This window comes from Dreissena polymorpha, chromosome 7, assembly GCF_020536995.1.
Source record: "Dreissena polymorpha isolate Duluth1 chromosome 7, UMN_Dpol_1.0, whole genome shotgun sequence".
Classification (NCBI taxonomy): Eukaryota; Metazoa; Mollusca; class Bivalvia; order Myida; family Dreissenidae; genus Dreissena; species Dreissena polymorpha.
In genome coordinates, this window is record NC_068361.1 from 49,031,448 (window position 1) to 49,052,083 (window position 20,636).

Consider the following 20,636-nt stretch of genomic DNA (forward strand, 5'->3'; position numbering starts at 1 on the left):
ACGGGTGTTTATCAATATTTTGCAAAATACATCGCACATTCCTGAGCACTTATGGTTGATAAGGATAAAGTTTATACATTCGGAAGGGAAAGTTTTAATAGAGACAAAATGAAAGAAATGAATTGATAAACATTGGCATAAGGATTACATAACGAGATCAAATCATAAATCTGGTAGATGAAAGCGTGTAGTAACACGTTTAAATGATTTGATTAATAAGTTGACTACATAATGGGTTATACAAAAGGCTTTACTTTGACTGTGAAATAAATTATGATTCACTTAAATCTATTTCAGATAAAATAGATATTCTGCACATGTGTCTTGTTCCGCAGAGGCTAATCAGGGACGACACTTTCCGCTTAAACTACATTTTCGTATAAAAGGGACTTTCTTTAAACGAAAAATACGAAACATTAAGCGAAAAGTAGACTGCACAGACTAATGTGGGACGAGACTTTACGCACATGCATTATGCCGAGTTGTCTCAGAACACAACTCAAATAGATATTCTGCACATTTTCAATCGAGTGTTTTACAGGCTGCACATTTTCCAAGATAAAAGAGATTACAAATACCGGATGTTTTATTTATAACTAAAATGGCATTCGCAAATTATAGTTTTATCGTGTAACTTCAAAACGATATGGATTTATTATTTATATGATTATAAGAATTGTGTCATTTTGTAGATATTAGCTTCTATGGTAACCAACCACTTGCTGCACATTACCATAGCCATAATGATCCCTGGCCATGACGTGCGTGACGTCTTAAGCATGGATTGTTCTATGATCGATTTATTTCTGTTTTAATACATTGATGCCCATCACTAATAAGGAGATTTCATAATTATTTATAAAAGCAGTTTCGTATCGATTACGAACTGCACAGGCTAATCTGGGACGACACTTTACGCACATTTAGCCCAGTTTTCTCAGAACGCGACTCAAATCTTTTTTTGTTTTATTTACAGAATAATGCTGCAACCTTGGAATTATATCATGGATGAAGTATTGATTCCAAAGATTCGGCATCAAAGCAAATGAACTATGTTCGTAGATTGATGATGACAATTATGGTGCAAAAGATGCAGACACGATATTTTCCTTTTTTTGAATTAACCATGAAACAAATTGATTTTAACTGCATTGTTGATATTTTCATTTACAACTTTTGAATATATTTGATTGCATCAAGTACCAACATAAACGCGTTACAACGTAAAAAGGGTGACTTTAAAATGGTCAATTAATTAGTTTGACCTATGTAAGGTAACAATATGGATAAATAAACGATAAAGGACATTGGGAGCCTGCATTAAAAGATTTCCGCAAGTTAGAAATCTGCCTAGACCTTGTTAACGAAGATGGCGAACACTTACGAGAGAGTGCTGAACGTGATTGGGAAGAAACCCCCGCTCCGTCAGGACTTCGAGATACAAGGACTGCTACCATGGTTAAGGAAAAAGTCCAAACTATTTTCGACCTTGAAAACAGGTACATGTAGGTGATAGAATATTGAGTCTCTGTGTATACAAAGGCTTCTATGAATGATATTAGTGCTTATATAGCAGTATACGAAGTAGTTTACAGGTTTTTTTTATATAATGAGACATATACTAGTAACATCTTCTTTTACAATTTTGCGAAGTTTCTTATGCAATGTGGTCAATACTTGCAAATATGGGGAAAATGAAGCTCTAGACCCAGTATCTTGAGATAAAGTCTGGTGCCGTCCGATATAGTTTGATTGAAGGCCATTGAAGTACAGGGCAATACATACAGCGTTACCCCACAAATATATCAATAAAAATGCTCACTGTCAACGCATAAGATTTTAGATTCACATTTAACATAGAGTATCAATGTAATACAGTGTTGCATATATTTGGTTAAGATGTATACGTGCATATATTTGGTTAAGATGTATACGTGCATATATTTGGTGAAGATGTATACGTGCATATATTTGGTTAAGATGTATACGTGCATTTTTTTCTCGGATGTTCTTTCAAATCACAAAAGTCGTGTTTTTGTTACGAGCAGTGTTGCATTTTGGTGATACGTTACGTTCAATTGATTATGAGTTGTACGTGGCGTCTTTCTTTTGTCAACGTTCAAACACGAGAATTAGACTAAAGTTTGATTCTGGTTATAGCAGTGATAAAGAGCTTTGTTCTTCAACTTTTTGGTTCCAAACCAAAAAAAAACATGATCGCAATTGATAACCCATTGCAACTCAACTCCAATGCGAATGTTTATTTCGAAGCATAATGTTACTTGTCGCATAATAATGCATACCATATAATACATTGTCCAATATACCATGGTAAATCTAATGAATGTTTCCTATCAAAACAAGTATGAAAAATGCCACGTCTTACCTCGACATATGCATTTTTCTTGAGTGAAAGCAGTGTTTGTTGAACACTTTTAGTACAATAATCGCTATACACGGTTCGAACTTGTTTTGTTATTCTGGAGATCAAATCAAACATGGCAGATGTGTAACGACATCTGGTATTACAAGCTTTATCCATATAGCCTATTAGTTTGGCCTGAAATGTGTCGCTGTGTTGGTTAGTTCACGAAGACGATGAAGCAGGAAATGGTTGCCAATGATATTTCTCTTTAAAACAATTAAAATATAACAGAATTAACAATAGTTTGTTTCACTAAATATATGCAAAAACGTACGACTATGAATACAATGCTCATATTCAAACGCGAACAAGTTTAACTTAAATCATTTTAAGGATTATTTTGACTAAAAAACGGTGCGGCATAATCTATGTTTTAGATGAAAAAGCAAACAAAACGTATATCATTAGACACATACAAATAACATTTGTGTTTACATATGTGATTGACCAAGGTCGTTGTCAATTACTAATGCAAATAATGCGTTTACTAAGGTTAACAATGTGTTTGACCGAATACACATATATGTGTACATTAAACGAGATATTGCATTTAGAAATATTATATATCAGAGTTACGACCATTGACCGTTTAAATCCCTCGGAAAGGTCGTCACCGTTTTGTGTAATTTCAAATTTGCACATGGTCAAACTATTAAGTGTGTGTAAAGTTTCGCCATTTTTCATCATTTTTGATTAGTGTGTTTAAATTAACGTTGTTTTTGTTATCAATAAGCATGTATGTAAGTTTTGTTCAAACTCAAAGCGCATATTTTTTAAATGGTTAATATGAACAGATATTAAATTGTCTTTTTCAGAGGAAATCATGTCTTTAAACGAATTAACGTTTTGCTCGAATATGTCCGCAATGTACAAATCGATTCTTCGTTTACATACATGTGTTTACGTTTTAAATAATACAAGAAACTGACACAAGTAGATGATTCAGTCGCTCAACATATTCGTATTATTGATCATTTTGGTAAAACACAAAAACACTGTACGTATGTAACAGATATATTCAAATATGTAATACATATGTGTAATCGATCTTCTACAAAGACAGATTACTCCTCAGCCACTTTTTTAATGTTTCAGTTTTGTTCCTATTAAAATATGCACGCTTGAGTATATTACCCTAAACACAATATGCAACATTACTTTAGATTTCTCACTCTATCGATCATAATCGCGTATCTAAGAATGCAAGAGGACACGAATACAATTCAGCATTTTGATAACAAGTTGATATCTTATACGAGTATGTGTGTTGTAATTGAATACTTATGATAGTTGATGTGCATGCATGTAGCGGCAAAGGATATACCTTTAGCGAAATAACAAGAAGATTTATATGACAAGAAGTGAAATATGTATGATACGTTTGCGACTTATTCTAACCAGTGCACATACAGTTCTCCATTTGCATTTTATATCACTTTAGGTTTGGGTATGTTCTCAAGAATAAAACTACGCTAATTGATCATTCACAACTTTCTTTATTCTAAGTAAACATAACCGTAATCGACATGTCATGAAACGGTGGTATTGCCAATGGATATATCTTATGTGGGACTATCTCGGAATGAAGATAATATACGTATACGCATTTTCCCAATTTTGAATATATTTTATTGTTGTGCTCATACAATAATCAAGTTTTACTTGCACACAAACATTTAGCGACTTTATGGTTTGTTCTGTTTGTTATATGAGTGATATATTTAACTGCGGTGTTAAAAAACACGATTCCTTTATAATCAAAGCAATATATAGTCGCATGTGTCGTACTTTAAAATATAAAAAATGCGAGATTTTTAATCGACTCATTTGACAATTAACATTTTAAAATCTCACGTTATCGCTTTAGACTAGCCCGATGGAGCTAATGTGTCAAATGTGTAGTGGAAATATTGGCATGCAAAGGTTGTGTTGGGTATTCATTGAGTTTAATGGCCCTTCGCTCTTACTAAAACATAACGCTTTTAACTGTTGCGTCGGCATTAACGTGTCTCACGGATTGTGATTTGTATAAATTAAATAAACAAACAAATGAATACTTCAGTAGTTACACTTCATTCCCTTTTCAAGTTTACGGTGCTTGGCTAATGGGAGATTCATTGAAACGCCGCGCGCAGCTATGGTTATCAATTGCGACATTCAGTGTCAAATATATTACTTTGAGTAAAACATTTCATGTATCATTGGATTGATGTTCTTTCAAATTATCACTATGTGAACAATATATAACATGAACATTTTTCATCAATCGAATGTAATTGTACATTTTTTTACAAACGTTAATGTTTCCAACATATCCCGTTGACCGACTTATTAAAACCAATTTTATATAAGCATTACGATATAGGCAGCCCTCTGCAAAAAAATTACTGAATAGACATTACGAAACGAATTGTGTTCAGTAACATAATATTATAAACAATATAATGATCTATAGTGTTGTTTTCTTGAATAAAACTGGGTTTTCAAGTCAACGACATTAATTAAATGCAATCATAAAATGACTCTTACTTTAACGTGTTAATAATAGAAGAAAGGACACACTACACTAACTGCTTTTAGTAGTTTAATTGCATTTCCAGGCCAGTTCATTCGTTGACCAGGAAAGTTCTACAGCATTAATACGCGTTTGCATAATCCATTGCAGATATTAACAGGCTGAATGAAGGATAGTGTTGAACGTAATAAAACGATTTTAAAAAACTGTCACAATTGTCCAGTGTGTTGTTATCCAATGTGTGTTGTTATTTTTTGTAAACAATAGTATTTCATACTATGTATAAAATACACAATGAACAGCTATAACTGATAGCTTAGCTATAACTTATAATTCATTTTCGAAAATAATTGTCAATTAATTATGGCCCATTAAAGACTATTTAAAATAAATTGACACAAGAACTATTTTTTCGTTATATTATAATTGTCACTCATGTGTGTACAAAATTATTTTGCGCAATTATTTTTTGTATAAATTCCATAGAATTCTCCTATTGTGTGTGATTAACTGTTCTAAAACCAGTGCTTTTGCTTTTGCCATTTGTATATAGTTGGGTGAATGAATTGTTTGTGTGTGAGTTTGCTGCTTGTTGGAGGCATTTATGTGACATAACGTACAGACATAGTACCATATTAAATCATTTATTTATTAAACAATGAACTAGATGTTAAGCAAAGCCCTTTTCAATACCCCCATATCAATCGCCCTTGCTGCCATCGGTTCGGATGACTGGTCATACGCCGGGATGAAAAGCTTATAAAGTGTGAATACAATGGTGAACAGTGTTGTGCGTTAAGTGAATGGTCGCCAATGTATTAAATATGTTTATTTTATGCTTTCCGGTGGTTTATAGAGAAATTTCAGTGAATTAAAACTGATAATTTCACTGTTTCAAACAATGAAAATTATCAGTAAAATTATCGATAATTTTCATTGTTTATGTTAAATGACGTCATTTTTTTGACGAAATGACGTCATTTTCCCAGCGAAATTCTTTATTTAAACTCATTAACAATGTATATAAACTGTGAAAAAAAAGCATAAAATAAAAAGAAAATTTATTGATTTCGGTGGATTATTGATTTTAATTCACTCGTAATTATATATAATATATATTTTCTATGATCACTCGTGAATTAAAATCAATAATCCACCGAATCCAGCAAATATCCTCTATATATTGCTGTAAGTGCAAGAAACAAGTATCCGAGTAGTTTTGTACAATGAAACCATTGTATACATCGATTTCGATCTCGATATTTAATCGTTAACAAATTACCAATTACTTTGTGTCGTATTTCATTGCTAATAACGTCTTTTATTGAATTTTTCTTTTCTTTATTAGGGGCGTTGTGGAATTGGCAATTACTAAATTACTGAGGTTCTATAACTATGGCATAACATGTTTGACTTCAGCGGTCTGATGGCCTCGACACAGTGAACAAATCTATGCAAACAAAATAATCTGAGCACATATTTAACAAACTTAAATTATTTGTTTACACATCGGCACAATATTTTGATGACAGAAATCAACCGTGTGAAGACTCGCTTTGGAAGTATTTTACGTGTAAAATGCGAATATGGAAATCCAATAGGGTTTATTACCGTCTTGTTCGTATAAAATGCGAATATAGAAATCCAATCGGGTTTATTACGGTAAACTCAGTCAATGTGAAATATCGCCATCTTTCGCATACATTGTTTTGCGAATTATATTCGTAAGGCGAGTATACTTGATACACGTCTATATGACATACTTTCAGTATTCCTCTTAATATATTAACCGTGGAAAAATCTATAACATTTTGTATAACAATTTATTAGATAGCATTCATTTCCAAAAGTATATTTCGAAAATATATTGCGATAAATATCTTTGACATTGTGTTCAGTATTCTTCGGAATATTTAAATTTGACATAAGACTAACATCAAACAAGCAAGTAAGTGCATGTGAACAAATACTGTAAACAATCTCGCTCACACATCAAAGGTTCAATGCACTCATTCCAAATTCAAGTCGACACTTCATATGTGATTCTTTAAAACCTTATGAGGCATGATAAGACCACTTGGAAATAAAACGCAATAAATCTTGTATTAACATTTTAGAACCTTTTAAGTACTTTTAGGCTTGATAAATTAATTTTTAATACCGACTGTCTACAATACGTGTATTGGAGTATGTAATTACATAAATCACTCTATGTTATTGAGACATCTAGATACTTAAACAACCGTGTACGATGTAGAAAGAATACAGTTATTTAACTGTTAAATTGGTTTGTTAAAGATGAACTCTAAATGAATATAGTAATACATCGACTGTTCTGGTATTACTATTACATTTAAGGGATTGATTCACTAAAGAATCAGGGCTGTTCCTCCAGAACACTAGTCCATTGAAATCAAAATGGGCTAATATCCGAATTTCTGTACATATGCTTATATATCTATTTTGCTTCCATGTAACAATGATGAGAGCCATTTTTTCAAGCCTGGGCATTTTCTAATGTAGTTCTTAAACAAATTAAACGGTTAGAATTAATAACTACATGTACAATGGGGTTTTTTAAACGCTCAGTTCCTTCTAGTATGAAAATTCGTTTTCTGTTATTATTGCATTCCATGTTGAGTGTAGAAATTTTGTCAAGTATTCGTTTTATTTTCAGCTTATCTTGAAACAATATTGACCCATAGAATATATTTGCATTGCCTTAATTTGTGTTCAGTAAACAACAGTACTGAAGCAAATTATTTGACAATAATTTTACGCAGCTCCAACTTTAAAGAAATGGACAACACTGGACAACCATAATATTAATTGTCGATTATGCCAAAAAATATTTACGTAACATAAACTTGGATTTTTGTGAAGTGTTCTTATTAAAAGTGATGTTAACATCGCCACAAAAAACGTCTTTGCATAATTTAAGTACGCTACACTACGATCAAACACAACGGATTGATTCTTACAGAGACATAATTATTGTCCAAGTAAACATCAGATTTGTTAGGTCAATAACGAATCAATAAACCAACAAAGTAATGGCTCCGCATTAACATATCATTACATCTTATCGTACATGGTGTTTGGCAAATGTGAAATTCTTGTAACACAGTGGTACATCTAGGCTTGTCACGCAAGCCTGGAAATTACATGTACTTTTTAATCCCGGGGCAACATTCCACACACCGACGATACTGCAAATTTGATTTAAGTAGTAATGGATTGAAAGTAGTTTGTGTCGTCGAAGTGATACAAAATATTCATAAATGTATAAAAATGTATGAGAAAATCATGCGAAGTAATTGTATTCTTCATCTAAGAAACGTGCCTGCTTGTATTTATGTACGTAACCTTTTGAACTTACTATATTTAACATCACGACACATGATATAAAGACTCGAAAAAAGCTGTACAACAAGTATTATACAACTTTGGTGTGATGCAATGTGTATGAATTCTTAACTTAAAATAATGTCAAAATTAATATTTAACTTAAAAGGAAAAATATATTCAATATGTACGTATTTTTCCTGTACGTGTATGTACTTGGCGTGATATGTTGTCCTTATTTGGTTTATATCTATTTATTTAAGTTCGATTGCATTAAAAGTTCTTGCTACTTTATTGAAACTCTCTCAAGTCCGTTTTGGGCCTAGAACCAGTACTTTGTGTCTTTGTGGAAGATGTGAAGAACGCCCCCACCGTGAGATCGAACCCGTGACCTCCCGGTCGCTAGGCTGACACCATATCCATTACACCACGGCGACCTTTACGCCTAAACTTGATTTTCGGTAGAAGGGACTTCCGTGAAACTAAAATAAAAATACCAATAAAAGCGGCAAGTGTCGTCCCTGATAATCCTGTGCAAACTGCGCAGGCTAATCTGGGACGATATTTTTCGCCCATGCATTAAGCTCATTTTTCTCAGAACACGACTCATATATGTTTGCTTTTTCGTTTATTTATCTATCTGCACTCTAATTTGGAGCAAATAATGTGACATCTCTATATTGAAAACATACAATCTGATGCGTGGATCGACTAAGCAAATACTCAGTTACATTTCCACCATAGACCGTACCATTCCATGCCATCAAATCGATTGCTGTCATAGGTTTAGATTACTAGTCAAAAGTCAAGAGGAAAAGCTGCTGAATGTGGAATGCAGTGTTACACAGTACTCAGTTAAGCGAATTGTCGCTGCTGTAATAAATCAAACGAAATCAATCAATAAACATCGCTATAATCTGCATGGCATAGAACAAGTACTGGAGAGTATCAACTCAATGAAACCATTGTATCATACGATTTTGAAAGGTTGTTGTATTGATCGGAATAATTGTATGATATTTTTAGTTTAATTCGTGACCTTTATTTGTTAATTATTAAGCATTTCACTTAAGAGTATTACAGAGAATTACGTGTGTTATACAATTTTGAAAACCAGATCAAAGATTTGAAACAGTATATTATTTTTAAACGACATGAAATTTTTAATTATTGTAAAGCCTCTATAACGCTCAAAATAAACGAAAATTTCGTAAAGTTTTTCGTATAAAAAAGTTAATACCTAAGCAATCAGTGTTCCTTATAGCAATAGCCACAATTTCACTGGCACATAGATGTGGTAATATTACATGTACATAGATTTTTGTAGATACAAAATGCTCGTTTTATTTATCTGAGACACAATTAATTCCATTTTAATATCCCGCGAATATATCTATTCATACGACACACGAACACCATGTTAGTGTTCATTTGTCGTATGAATAGATATCGTTGCGGGAAATTAAAATGGGATTAAATGTGCAAAACTATAATAAAAACGATCATTTTGTATCTACAAACATCTATTTTACCAGACCATATATGGCGTTGAAATTTCGGCAATTGCCATAAGGAACACTAATTTAAATTGGTTAAGTTTCTTTAACAGAAAATTGTACGAAATTTTCGTTGATTTTGAGTAGTAATGTTACTTTAAACCAATATGCATTTAGTCACTTGAAAATGAGACAGCGTCAAAACTCTAGCGTTAACATGTGTGTGTTTCTTTAAAACCGATATTCGGTAGGAAAAGTCAGCCACTTTATAATAAAGAGCAATAAATCTTGAATTAACATTTTATAACTTATTTATTACTCTTGGGCTTGATACATTAATTATTTAATACCGCACGTCTACAATGCTATCTGTAAATACGTTCATAAATCACTCTAGCTTATTGAGACGCCCTGATACATTAGCAGCCGAAGACATGTAGGAGTTTTACATTTATTGACTTGCTGAACTTGTTAAACTCAAGTGTCAAAGATGACACAAACTGTAACAGGAATATATCGTTGTCTGTATCTTACTAGTAGATTTACGGGTTTTATTAACTTAAAGGCCGTGCTGTTTTTGTCTACATTTTATTCTATTCAGGACATATAAACGCTTTTCCTAAAAAAGTGGGTGTAACAAAAATACAACAAAATAAAAATACACGTTTCAATACCTCTACTATTAAAACAAAGCAATTTATTAGATGAAAAAAAATCGAATGCTTTTGTAACATGAACAAACTGACATTCGTATTGTATTTCAATTCTCCAGATCATTTCTTTTGTACTCATTGACATTAAAATGTTGTCATAGGCATAAACATAATTTACGACCCTGCACTTCGATCAAAACGGGTCTCAATAGCATTGACGTGTCATTGAATATCATATTTGTCAGTTCAATAACAATTCAATAAACCAACAAATTAATTCGCGGGCATTCACATGTCATTACATCTAGTCGCGGATGATGTTTGGCTGATATTGTTATTCATTGAAACACCGGGGCGCATCTAAGTTTGTCACGCATGCCTTACTCTAAAGAAACAATCACCGGGCAACGTTCAATCAGACCAATAATACGTAAAGTTATAGGTTGCCTAGATTATTTTATTCCATGTTGTTATCTCATCGAAAAGTTTGCAAAATATTTATCAATGTATCACTATTTATGTGATCACTGTTTGTTTGAAACAAAAGATTGAAACTAATGAATCTAGGCAGCGAGTTAATCTCATGACAAACAAGATGGCAACCTCCATGCCTAGACAGTTATTTTTCGCCGCGTTATGCCCTATATTAATTTTATTATTCTTAAATGCCACTCACTTTCTAGCCATATCAGCAAGATAGTAAGTAGCTTTAATTTCGTATTAATATTCGTTTTATATCTTGACCGTACTAGCTAAGACTTATCTTAGTGGAATCACAAAAATACAACTCCCGCTATAAATATGATAGCGAGTCAAGTTGAATATACATACGAAATACTGAATAATGCCATTACTGCAGTTTTTAAGACTTGATTCACACGGATACTTCTTTTTAACAAGAGGCTCGTTTTATTAAAGTCATTACAAACGGCGACTGATTAAAAATAGGTGACTTGTTTTTTTTTTAATAACTTGTATCCCTTAATTGTCATCACGAACATGTCACCATTACATTCAGGTGCCATTTTTAACATGCTAAATCAGTCCCACAAGTCACTTTATACTGACGGCTAATGTGGACTGTGACTTAAAAAAATTGTTTACTTAAACTTTGATTACCTCGGCAAGAGAGGTTCAATGTAGACTTTTACTCGCTGGCATCATGTTAAAAACAAATGTTTATTACTTACATGATAATTTAGCGTACTCAATCTTTATGTCATTGTGTTTAGTCGAAAACAAGTGTCTCGCTGATCAATGTGTTGCTTATTTTAACAAACACGTCACTTACTGATAACATTTGATACTTACCATAAAAACTGACAATAAAGACAGAAAATAAATAAAAGCCGGCTCCAATTCTGAAAGGCTGTACATTAAACTATAATGATTTCTTTTTACATGTATATGCTAAATAGAGAGTGTCTTATATGTAAATTACTATAAAAGCTATTAACAATTAAATTCTTAAAGTAAGAATCTGACCATTGCACACGGTAATGCGTTGAATTTGTACATTTTAACGATAGGTTTTTTAATTGAGTTGTTGTTGTTTTTCCAAAAAAGTATATACGTTTTCATGAAAACAAACGAACACATAGTTATAAAAATTTGTTTAAAATACAAGGCTTTTAATGAACTAACTGCATAACGATACAATAACATATATTTGCGCTGCAATTTTGAAAGCCAAAGAGTTCCGTTGTAAAATGCCTACACATGTCAGTTCCCAATGATACCAACAGTCTTTAAGCGAGAGTATACGATTTTGTCAAACATTAATTAATTTATATAAAATGTGTAAAAGTTAAGAAGAACATTTGTCGAAAAATGCGAAATAAGCTAGATATTTAATTCTGAAATCGAAAATGTCTGTACAGTCGAATTCGGCAGCATGCAAATCATGTGATGTGAATCTTAATTCAGTTTAACGGTTCATTTTTAGTTGGTCAGGTTAGCGGCCGACTAAATTTACAGAGCATCTTTTGCAAATCAGTATGTGCTTAGAAGCCTTGCCTCGGTAAGAACCGCAACTCACTCTGCCAGGGACGATTACCGCTGCCTGTCTGCATCAGACGACAAATGATTCTGCTCTAGCAGTGAGTGTATATACCAGCTTGTAAGACGACATTGGCCAGTCTAGTGTTTTTCATTGAAATCTGTACATATTGGCTGCTTTCAGGGGAAACGGGACTAAATGCACGTCAAATAAGATTAGCCTGTGCACACTGATTAGCCTGTGCAATGCGCAAAAGCTAATCGAGGACGACAACAGCGAACAACTTCAGTGCCTTCAGCGCTTTGATAAATTCATGCCACGATATCTATTAATACGACACACGAACACTAACTAAAAAGACGAATGCTTCGGTTATTGTACGAAAATATGTACGAAATTACTTCGTCACAATCGGCTCGTGGCGCTAATTTGTCTTTGCTGCATTTTATGAAATTCGTCTTCAATGTATAATTTGTCTCGCCTATTTTGTGTTATTGTAACATAGTTTATCAATATATTACAATTTAACACATATAAAAAAATCGTATAATCGCTTTAATCGATCAAATCAATTTCTGCCACCTGTATATTGCTTGTAGAGCTTCCGTGCGATATTCCGGTTATTTCGTAATACGTTTAGACGTCTCTTTGTATTGCATCTCCAGAGGAATGTCTGGATGTCTTTAGACGTCTGTTCTAGCACATATGGACATATCTAGAGGCAGGATGGCCTATTATGTCGCAAAAGTCACAAGTTCTTTAATATTCTTAAAATTGTGAGTCAATAATGAACAAGATCCATTGAAGTATTTGCTGCTTTTGATTTATAATCGAACTTTATTTCAGAGGTGATAATAGAGACAAGGAAAACGAGTGAAATAAATGTGCGTTATTATCTCGGAGAAAATTTTTAAGATGATCGGCAAGTTAATAAAACCTTTGTAAATTGTTTTTATGATAACTAATTCTAAATCTGAAATCGTCATCCTTGACAAGCATCATTGCATTCATTATTTCACAAAAGGAGCGCCATGTACTTACACTATGGTAACGACATGGCCATGTATACATATTTTATTTAAATATTATTGTAAACAGTTTGGGTCGTCATAAAATAATTTCGACAAATTATTTCTAATGATAAAATTAATTTAATCAGCAAAACCAAAACCTTAAGCCTTTTTGGAAAAATAGGTGTTTGTTGAAAGAAGCTTACAGACGAGTATGATGGAATACGATTTAGCTTATTGTGAGAATAATTATTGTATGACCTCACACCGTACTGTACACATATATGATCGTTAAAAACTGGCTGTCTTCATTAGTATTTTACAAAGACTTAGTATGAAAATATTGAAGTCATCTTTAACGCGAAAATGCCAATGTTTGAACATACGTCTATAAATAGTTTTTGGGGTGTACACATTTGTGGTTGGGCACTTCCTTCCATGGCCCTTGATGCATGTCATTAAGTAACGTTGGGTATTCTTTAAACAATACAATACAACCAGATTATACCATATCCAATAGTTGTTTTTGTTTCTGTGTTGAAAGGTTATGATATTATAGTCTTCATGTTCGTGGTTTGTGCCTTAATGCTTGAAAAACTGGCATCCACTCTTACATCGTATGAACAAATATAGCGCCAATGTGTCATTGACGTTCATAGAGAAGTTTTATATAAACGTCGTACTCCGCATTTTTGTGGATTGTTTTATTACTTTTAGTTATATTTCAAGCAAACACTTGATCAGAGATTGTAGTACCTCGGCTAGAGAGATTATAAATATTTTGCCTATTTGACGATAGAGTATACCAATTACAAACACAGATTTATAACATGAATGACAACATTTACGTGTTTCTCAGCTTAAACGAGAGGTGTTGAACTAAAGTTTTTAAATGATAGGCTCTCATGTTCACCCATGTTATGCCTAGTGGACTCTCCCATCCTTCAAAATTGGATCAATTTATTTCCAAAATTAGGGATGTCTAGTATATTTATTTTTTATATTTAGAATATTTCTTACAGGAATTCCTTGAAGCAAACAGCGCAGACCCTGATGAGACGCCGTTCATGCGGCGTCTCATGTGGTTCTACGCTGTTTGCCAATGTCTTTTTTCTAGACGCTAGGCATAAATAAGGTAGGCTACAACTTTGCTAAAGTATTTTAATGTTAGATTTTTATTTTAAGCTTCAATTTTAATAAGCATAGAAAAATCATGCTCACAATGAAGAAAACGATATCGATCATTTTTAAGGGTTAAAAGGTTATTCGACAGGGGGTCTTTTATATGACGCTTTTTTAATAGGGAAAAACCTATTTTAAGAGATTCTGTCATTTAAAAGTACGTCAAACGGAAGTTGTACTATATTCACCATATGTGTTTTTCTTATGATTCCGTAGACACAGTGTTGCAAGTTTTCTTTTCTGCTTAAAACACTCAACCTGAATGCATTTTTCCTTACAATTTAAAACAGCACATGTTAAACTTATGTTATGCTTATTATAAGTTGCTACATTTAAAAACATGGAATTTTGGGGGAATCGGTCATTTGAGTGGTTTACTCGTTTTAATATTTTTTGCATATTCTTAGTGAGGGCAAGAGGTGAGATGTTTATTGCAATTAACGGTGCGTGTGACCGTATACAAAAAAACTATCGTTACATCACTAAATCATCATAACGCATTTAAAACACAACTAGGATGCCTAGACCTCAGGTTTAGTTGGTGCAGTCTCAACATTAGCCGCTTCTCACATAGTGAAAGGAAGCCGTTCGTCTTTGGTGTGCGACAGATAAATTTTCAAGATGAATGGTCAAAACAAATTTGGTTAATGTCTTTCTTTAATGACTGCGAAGACCTGTTGACACAACTCTTCGCTTTTTAAATATTTCTTTGAAAAATTTCACAGTCCAGGGTTCAAAGTGATCGATGAATAAATCTCACTAAGGGATGAATAGAGAAATAAAATAACTTCAAATCTGATCGTACATCATTCGATTATTTCCTCTTTTTTGCGAAACAGAAACTTTGTGCTCAGGAAAGACATTATAATAATAATATCTTTTACAAATATTTAACTTTTTTCTTTTTAAAAGTGTAATTAAACTGACCCGCTGTGTTCGCATCTTCTGGTGATGCAAGTTTATATGAATATAATATGATATAATATGATATAATATAATATAATATAATATACCATTAATAAAGCTACCATCCGACCGCACATGCAAAGAACAGAGAACATTATTGTAATAAAAATTGTCATTTATAATACGAACAAAATGTGCCTTAATATTTTATTATTAGGCAAACCAATTGGAATCATTGCGTGTCTGTTAATACCATGGAATATCATTGTTTAACATGAATTGATAGCATTGATATCTATGGCATACAAAATGTCATCTGACGCGTTCATTGATTCACAGCATAGGCGGTTTCGGGGGGGGGGGGGGGGGGGGTAAATTACTCTTTTAGCTTCGCCACCCCCCCCCCCCGGGACCCCCTAAACGTTAAACTATGCATTGTTGGCATTATAAGGAGGTACTTTTATGAAGGTATATAAGGCTTCAAAATCACTAAAATCGTGGAGCTTACGGGGGGGGGGGGCTTTGCCCCCCTGCACTCCCTAGCAGGGCTTTGCCCTGGACCCTCAGCAAATCTTTTAATATCTCATCCCCCCCACCCTACCTAGAAATCCTTGATCCGCCCCTGGACAGAACAGTGAACGCCGTTCAACAACATCCTTTGTGTTCATGTTCCGGATCACATTTTCTTATATTTGTTCGGCTTACTAGTGAAACCTGGGTATCAAACGCTGTTAAATGTGGGCAATCATGTTGAACATATGTCGGCGATAGGTGAATGGTCGCTAACGAATGCAATCAAAGTGAATCTTTTAATTAAAGCGCACTGTTTCTTACGATCAATCTTACTAGTGTAACACAATTAAATGTTTGAATCATACGGTATTTGAAAAGTGTATTGATGTTTTATCAAACATTTTATGTTGTCATATTTATATTTAGATTAAACTAATGTTTTATGTATTTGCTACAAATAACATTTACGCTAAGCCTTGACCCAATGTTCCTCATATGCAATCAACATTTTACCACATGTTGTTTTTCTAGGTGATTTATGTGAACAATGACCATTAAAATTATGTTTTAGCAAAGTAACTATTGCAGTCATGTATTGTCGCATTAACTAGTGCAGTCATGCAGTAATGTATCGGCATTATCATAATCATCATCAGCATCGTCACCATCGTCGTCATCGTCATCATCATCATTATTATCATCATCAACAGTTTAATCATCATCAGCAGCAGCAGCATCATCGGCAGCAGCAGTATCAGCAGCAGCAGCAAACGAGTATCTATTTAGGTGTAGTTCTTTTCCATATCCGAGATTTATCGTATGTTGAGGGGGGGGGGGGGCTTTAATTCGTAAATTCAATTAAGGATCGAACGCAGTCATAATATTTGATAGTGCCTGTTAAACAACCAACGCTTATTGGAAAAGCCAATGTAAACCGTGTGAATTAAGCACATATTTACCAAACCTTTAAGTAATTGTTTAAACATCTGCACGCCGCACTGGTGTGATGAGTGGATTATAACAACGCTGCTCAAATATAGAAATTCCGTTATATCAGGGATTTATAATTACTCATTTTTCTGTAAATAAGAGCCTATATTACAGTTAGTTTAAGAGTAATTTACTGCTTTTTCTCAGATATATACTCAGCCAAGTTCGGCTGCACCAGAAGAGCATAAACCTTAGTATAGATTGTGGGCTTTTATTTACCAAAACGACAGTTAGACACAGCATAAATGTACTAGGAAAATAAAGACATACACGCTAAAGATCCATCAATGAACACAGATTCGTGTTATTTTGAGTTTCCGTCGATTCTCGCGGCCCCACTGATTTCCGACACGTGATAAAACAGGTCGTCGGTTCATTAATATCAACGGTCTAAATAGGCATTGTTCTTCTGAGTAGTCACTGATTTACTTGTAAACAATAGGCATTGTTCTTCTGAGTAGTCACTGATTTACTTGTAAACAATAGGCATTGTTCTTCTGAGTAGTCACTGATTTACTTGTAAACAATAGGCATTGTTCTTCTGAGTAGTCACTGATTTACTTGTAAACAATAGGCATTGTTCTTCTGAGTAGTCACTGATTTACTTGTAAACTATATACAATTAATATAAAATAGCAGGTAAGACACATTACGAATACTAGTACATAAATTCTACTTCGCGCATATTGATACACCAGTTTATTTTGATGCATTCGAAAGATTTACATCTCATTTGACAATTGCTTTCACACGACCTTTGGGGCAGACAACTCTCTTGGTTAATTGAATTCGATTTGTTTTTGGCTTTGAAGAATGAAAAGATCTGTCAAAATGGCGCATCGTTCGTTTTCCGTTCTTAAAATTTTTCACAGTTCACATGTTTTTCTCGTGGTGTGATTAGATATTTCTTAGCTATGAATTGATTGATGAAATTTGTCTCACACCAGCGTAAACAAATTGTCCAAATGGATTAGAAAACCCATTAAACATGTCATATATGATTAGTCCATATTGCAATAAAAATATGGTATCTGCCGCAATGCTTAATCGGGTATTCAGCGACTGCAGTTGCACTGTGTAAAAAAATAAGACAACGAACGAGTTCGATAAAGCTTCATGTGCCTTATTTGTCATCATGGAGTAGAAAACAAAGACATGCATACGAATGCTCATCAATACTTTACATCTTATGTGTTTTAATATATGAGACTCGCGTTAGGAAAATCTGCCTTAATACAAGTGCGAAAAGTGTAGGCCCAGATTAGCGTGTACCATCCGCACATGTTTATGTTGGACGATAATTTACGCACATGCACTAAGGCCGGTTTTCCAAGAACGCGGCTCATTACTTTACATTTATTATGTTTTAACCCATTTATGCCCAGTGGACTCTCCCATCCTTCTAAATTGGATCAATTTATTTCCAAAATAAGGGGTGTCAAGTATATTTATTTCTATATTTAGAATATTCCATAAAGAAATTCATTTAAGCAAACAGCGCAGACCCAGATGAGACGCCGCATTATTGGTATTACACCCATAGTAACAAACATTTATTGGCGTAATACCCATTACAGTAATGGAATTTTTGGGTGTAACACCCATAATAATCATTTATGGGCGTAATGCCCATTACAATCATTTATGGGCGTAATACGTATTACAGTCATGTATGGGCGGAATACCCATTACAATCATTTATGGGTGTAATACCCATTACAATCATTTGTGGGCGGAATACCCATTACAATCATGAATGGTTGTAATACCCTAAGAGTTATTTATGAGCGTAATACCCATTGCAATCATTTATGGGTGTAATACACATTACAATCATTTATGGGCGTAATACCCATTACAGTCATTCATAAGAAAAATAACCAGATAAATCATTTATTGGCATAAAAGCCTTGAGAATAACATGTTTCTAAACTTCAATATGTCTGTACAGAAGTTGTATAGGTACATGGCTACACTTTCGACAATTAACGATGGGGAAGTACATTTATTCGATAAAGTCGATGGCTATAAACATAATAACCTTTGTCAAACTTCCTTCCGGAATTCCGGCGCTCTCACAATTGGTGTTCAGACTTCCGTATTGACAAAGGCGCTTGTAATCGAACATCCACCGTGTGTTGGTGTAAGAGCTTTCATAAAGTGTACGTAAATAGCACTGGTAGGCAGCACCGGTGGGTGTATTGAAAAACACTGTTGATTTTAAATGAAAGATTATTACACATGGAATTACCATTGTCAATACGTTTATCGTCTACAAACATGACGCGTATAGTTTAATCACGTCACAATAGGATCATCTTGTGCAGACAGGCTTACATGGAAAAATAACCATAATAAAATCGAAATCTGCAACCTCAATAAGTCTGTACCGAAGTTACATAGTAACATGAACACAAAACGTCAGTAAACAAGTGTGGAAACACTTAATCGATGAAGTCAATAACTCTAACCCTAATGACGGTTGTCCAACATCCTTGCGTAATTTCGGCACTGAAATTCTTGGTTTCCAGTTTTCCGTATTAGCAAAGGCGCTTGTAATTATTTGCAATGTGTTCAAAATGCAGCGGCTAGTAGGAGGGTAGACAGATAGGTATGAAGGTAGGTACGTAGGATAGGTAGGTACGTATGTACGTAGTCAAGTACGTAGGTATATGCGTCAGTAGGTCGTTACGCAGATACGTACCTAGGTGCATTGGCTCGTAGGTATCACGTAGGTAGGTAATTACGTAGGTACGCACTTAAGTGCATTGGTTTGAAGTGAGATACGTAGGCAGGTACGTAGGCAGGTACGTAGGTAGGTACGTAGGTAGGTAATTACGTACGTGCGTACATAGGTTCATACGCTCGTAGGTAGGTACGTTAGTAGGTGCTTACCTAGGTACGTAGGCTCGTAGTACGTAGGTAGGTACGAAGGTAGGTACGAGGGTAGGTATGATGTTAGGTACGAAGGTAAGGTATGAAGGTAGGTACGAAGGTAAGGTATGAAGGTAGGTACGAAGGTAAGGTATGAAGGTAGGTACGAAGGTAATGTATGAAAGTAGGTACGAAGGTAGGTATGAAGGTAGGTACGAAGGTAATGTATGAAGGTAGGTACGAAGGTAGGTATGATGGTAGGTACGAAGGTAGGTATGATGGTAGGTACGAAGGTAAGGTATGAAGGTAGGTACGAAGGTAAGGTATGATGGTAGGTACGAAGGTCATGTATGAAAGTAGGTACGAAGGTAATGTATGGAGGTAGGTACGAAGGTAGGTATGAAGGTAGGTACGAAGGTAATGTATGAAAGTAGGTACGAAGGTAGGTATGAAGGTAGGTACGAAGGTAAGGTATGAAGGTAGGTACGAAGGTAAGGTATGAAGGTAGGTACGAAGGTAAGGTATGAAGGTAGGTACGAAGGTAAGGTATGAAGGTAGGTATGAAGGTAAGGTATGAAGGTAGGTACGAAGGTAAGGTATGAAGGTAGGTACGAAGGTAATGTATGGAGGTAGGTACGAAGGTAGGTATGAAGGTAGGTACGAAGGTAATGTATGAAAGTAGGTACGAAGGTAGGTATGAAGGTAGGTACGAAGGTAAGGTATGAAGG

At 34.2% G+C, this 20,636-nt stretch overlaps 2 protein-coding genes across 2 annotated transcripts in view; one reads left to right on the forward strand and one right to left on the reverse strand.

Moving 5' to 3' along the window:
• LOC127837237 (complement receptor type 2-like) overlaps positions 1 to 20,636 on the reverse strand; it is a 346,639-nt gene that overhangs the window by 153,706 nt on the left and 172,297 nt on the right. The gene's annotated exons all lie outside the window — the stretch shown is intronic.
• LOC127837234 (uncharacterized) overlaps positions 1 to 20,636 on the forward strand; it is a 39,664-nt gene that overhangs the window by 2,836 nt on the left and 16,192 nt on the right. Inside the window, exon 2 of the mRNA XM_052364156.1 lies at positions 977 to 1,499. Coding sequence (XP_052220116.1) covers positions 1,370 to 1,499 — 130 coding nt within the window. The 5' untranslated portion in view covers positions 977 to 1,369. The remainder of the gene's footprint in view (positions 1 to 976; positions 1,500 to 20,636) is intronic.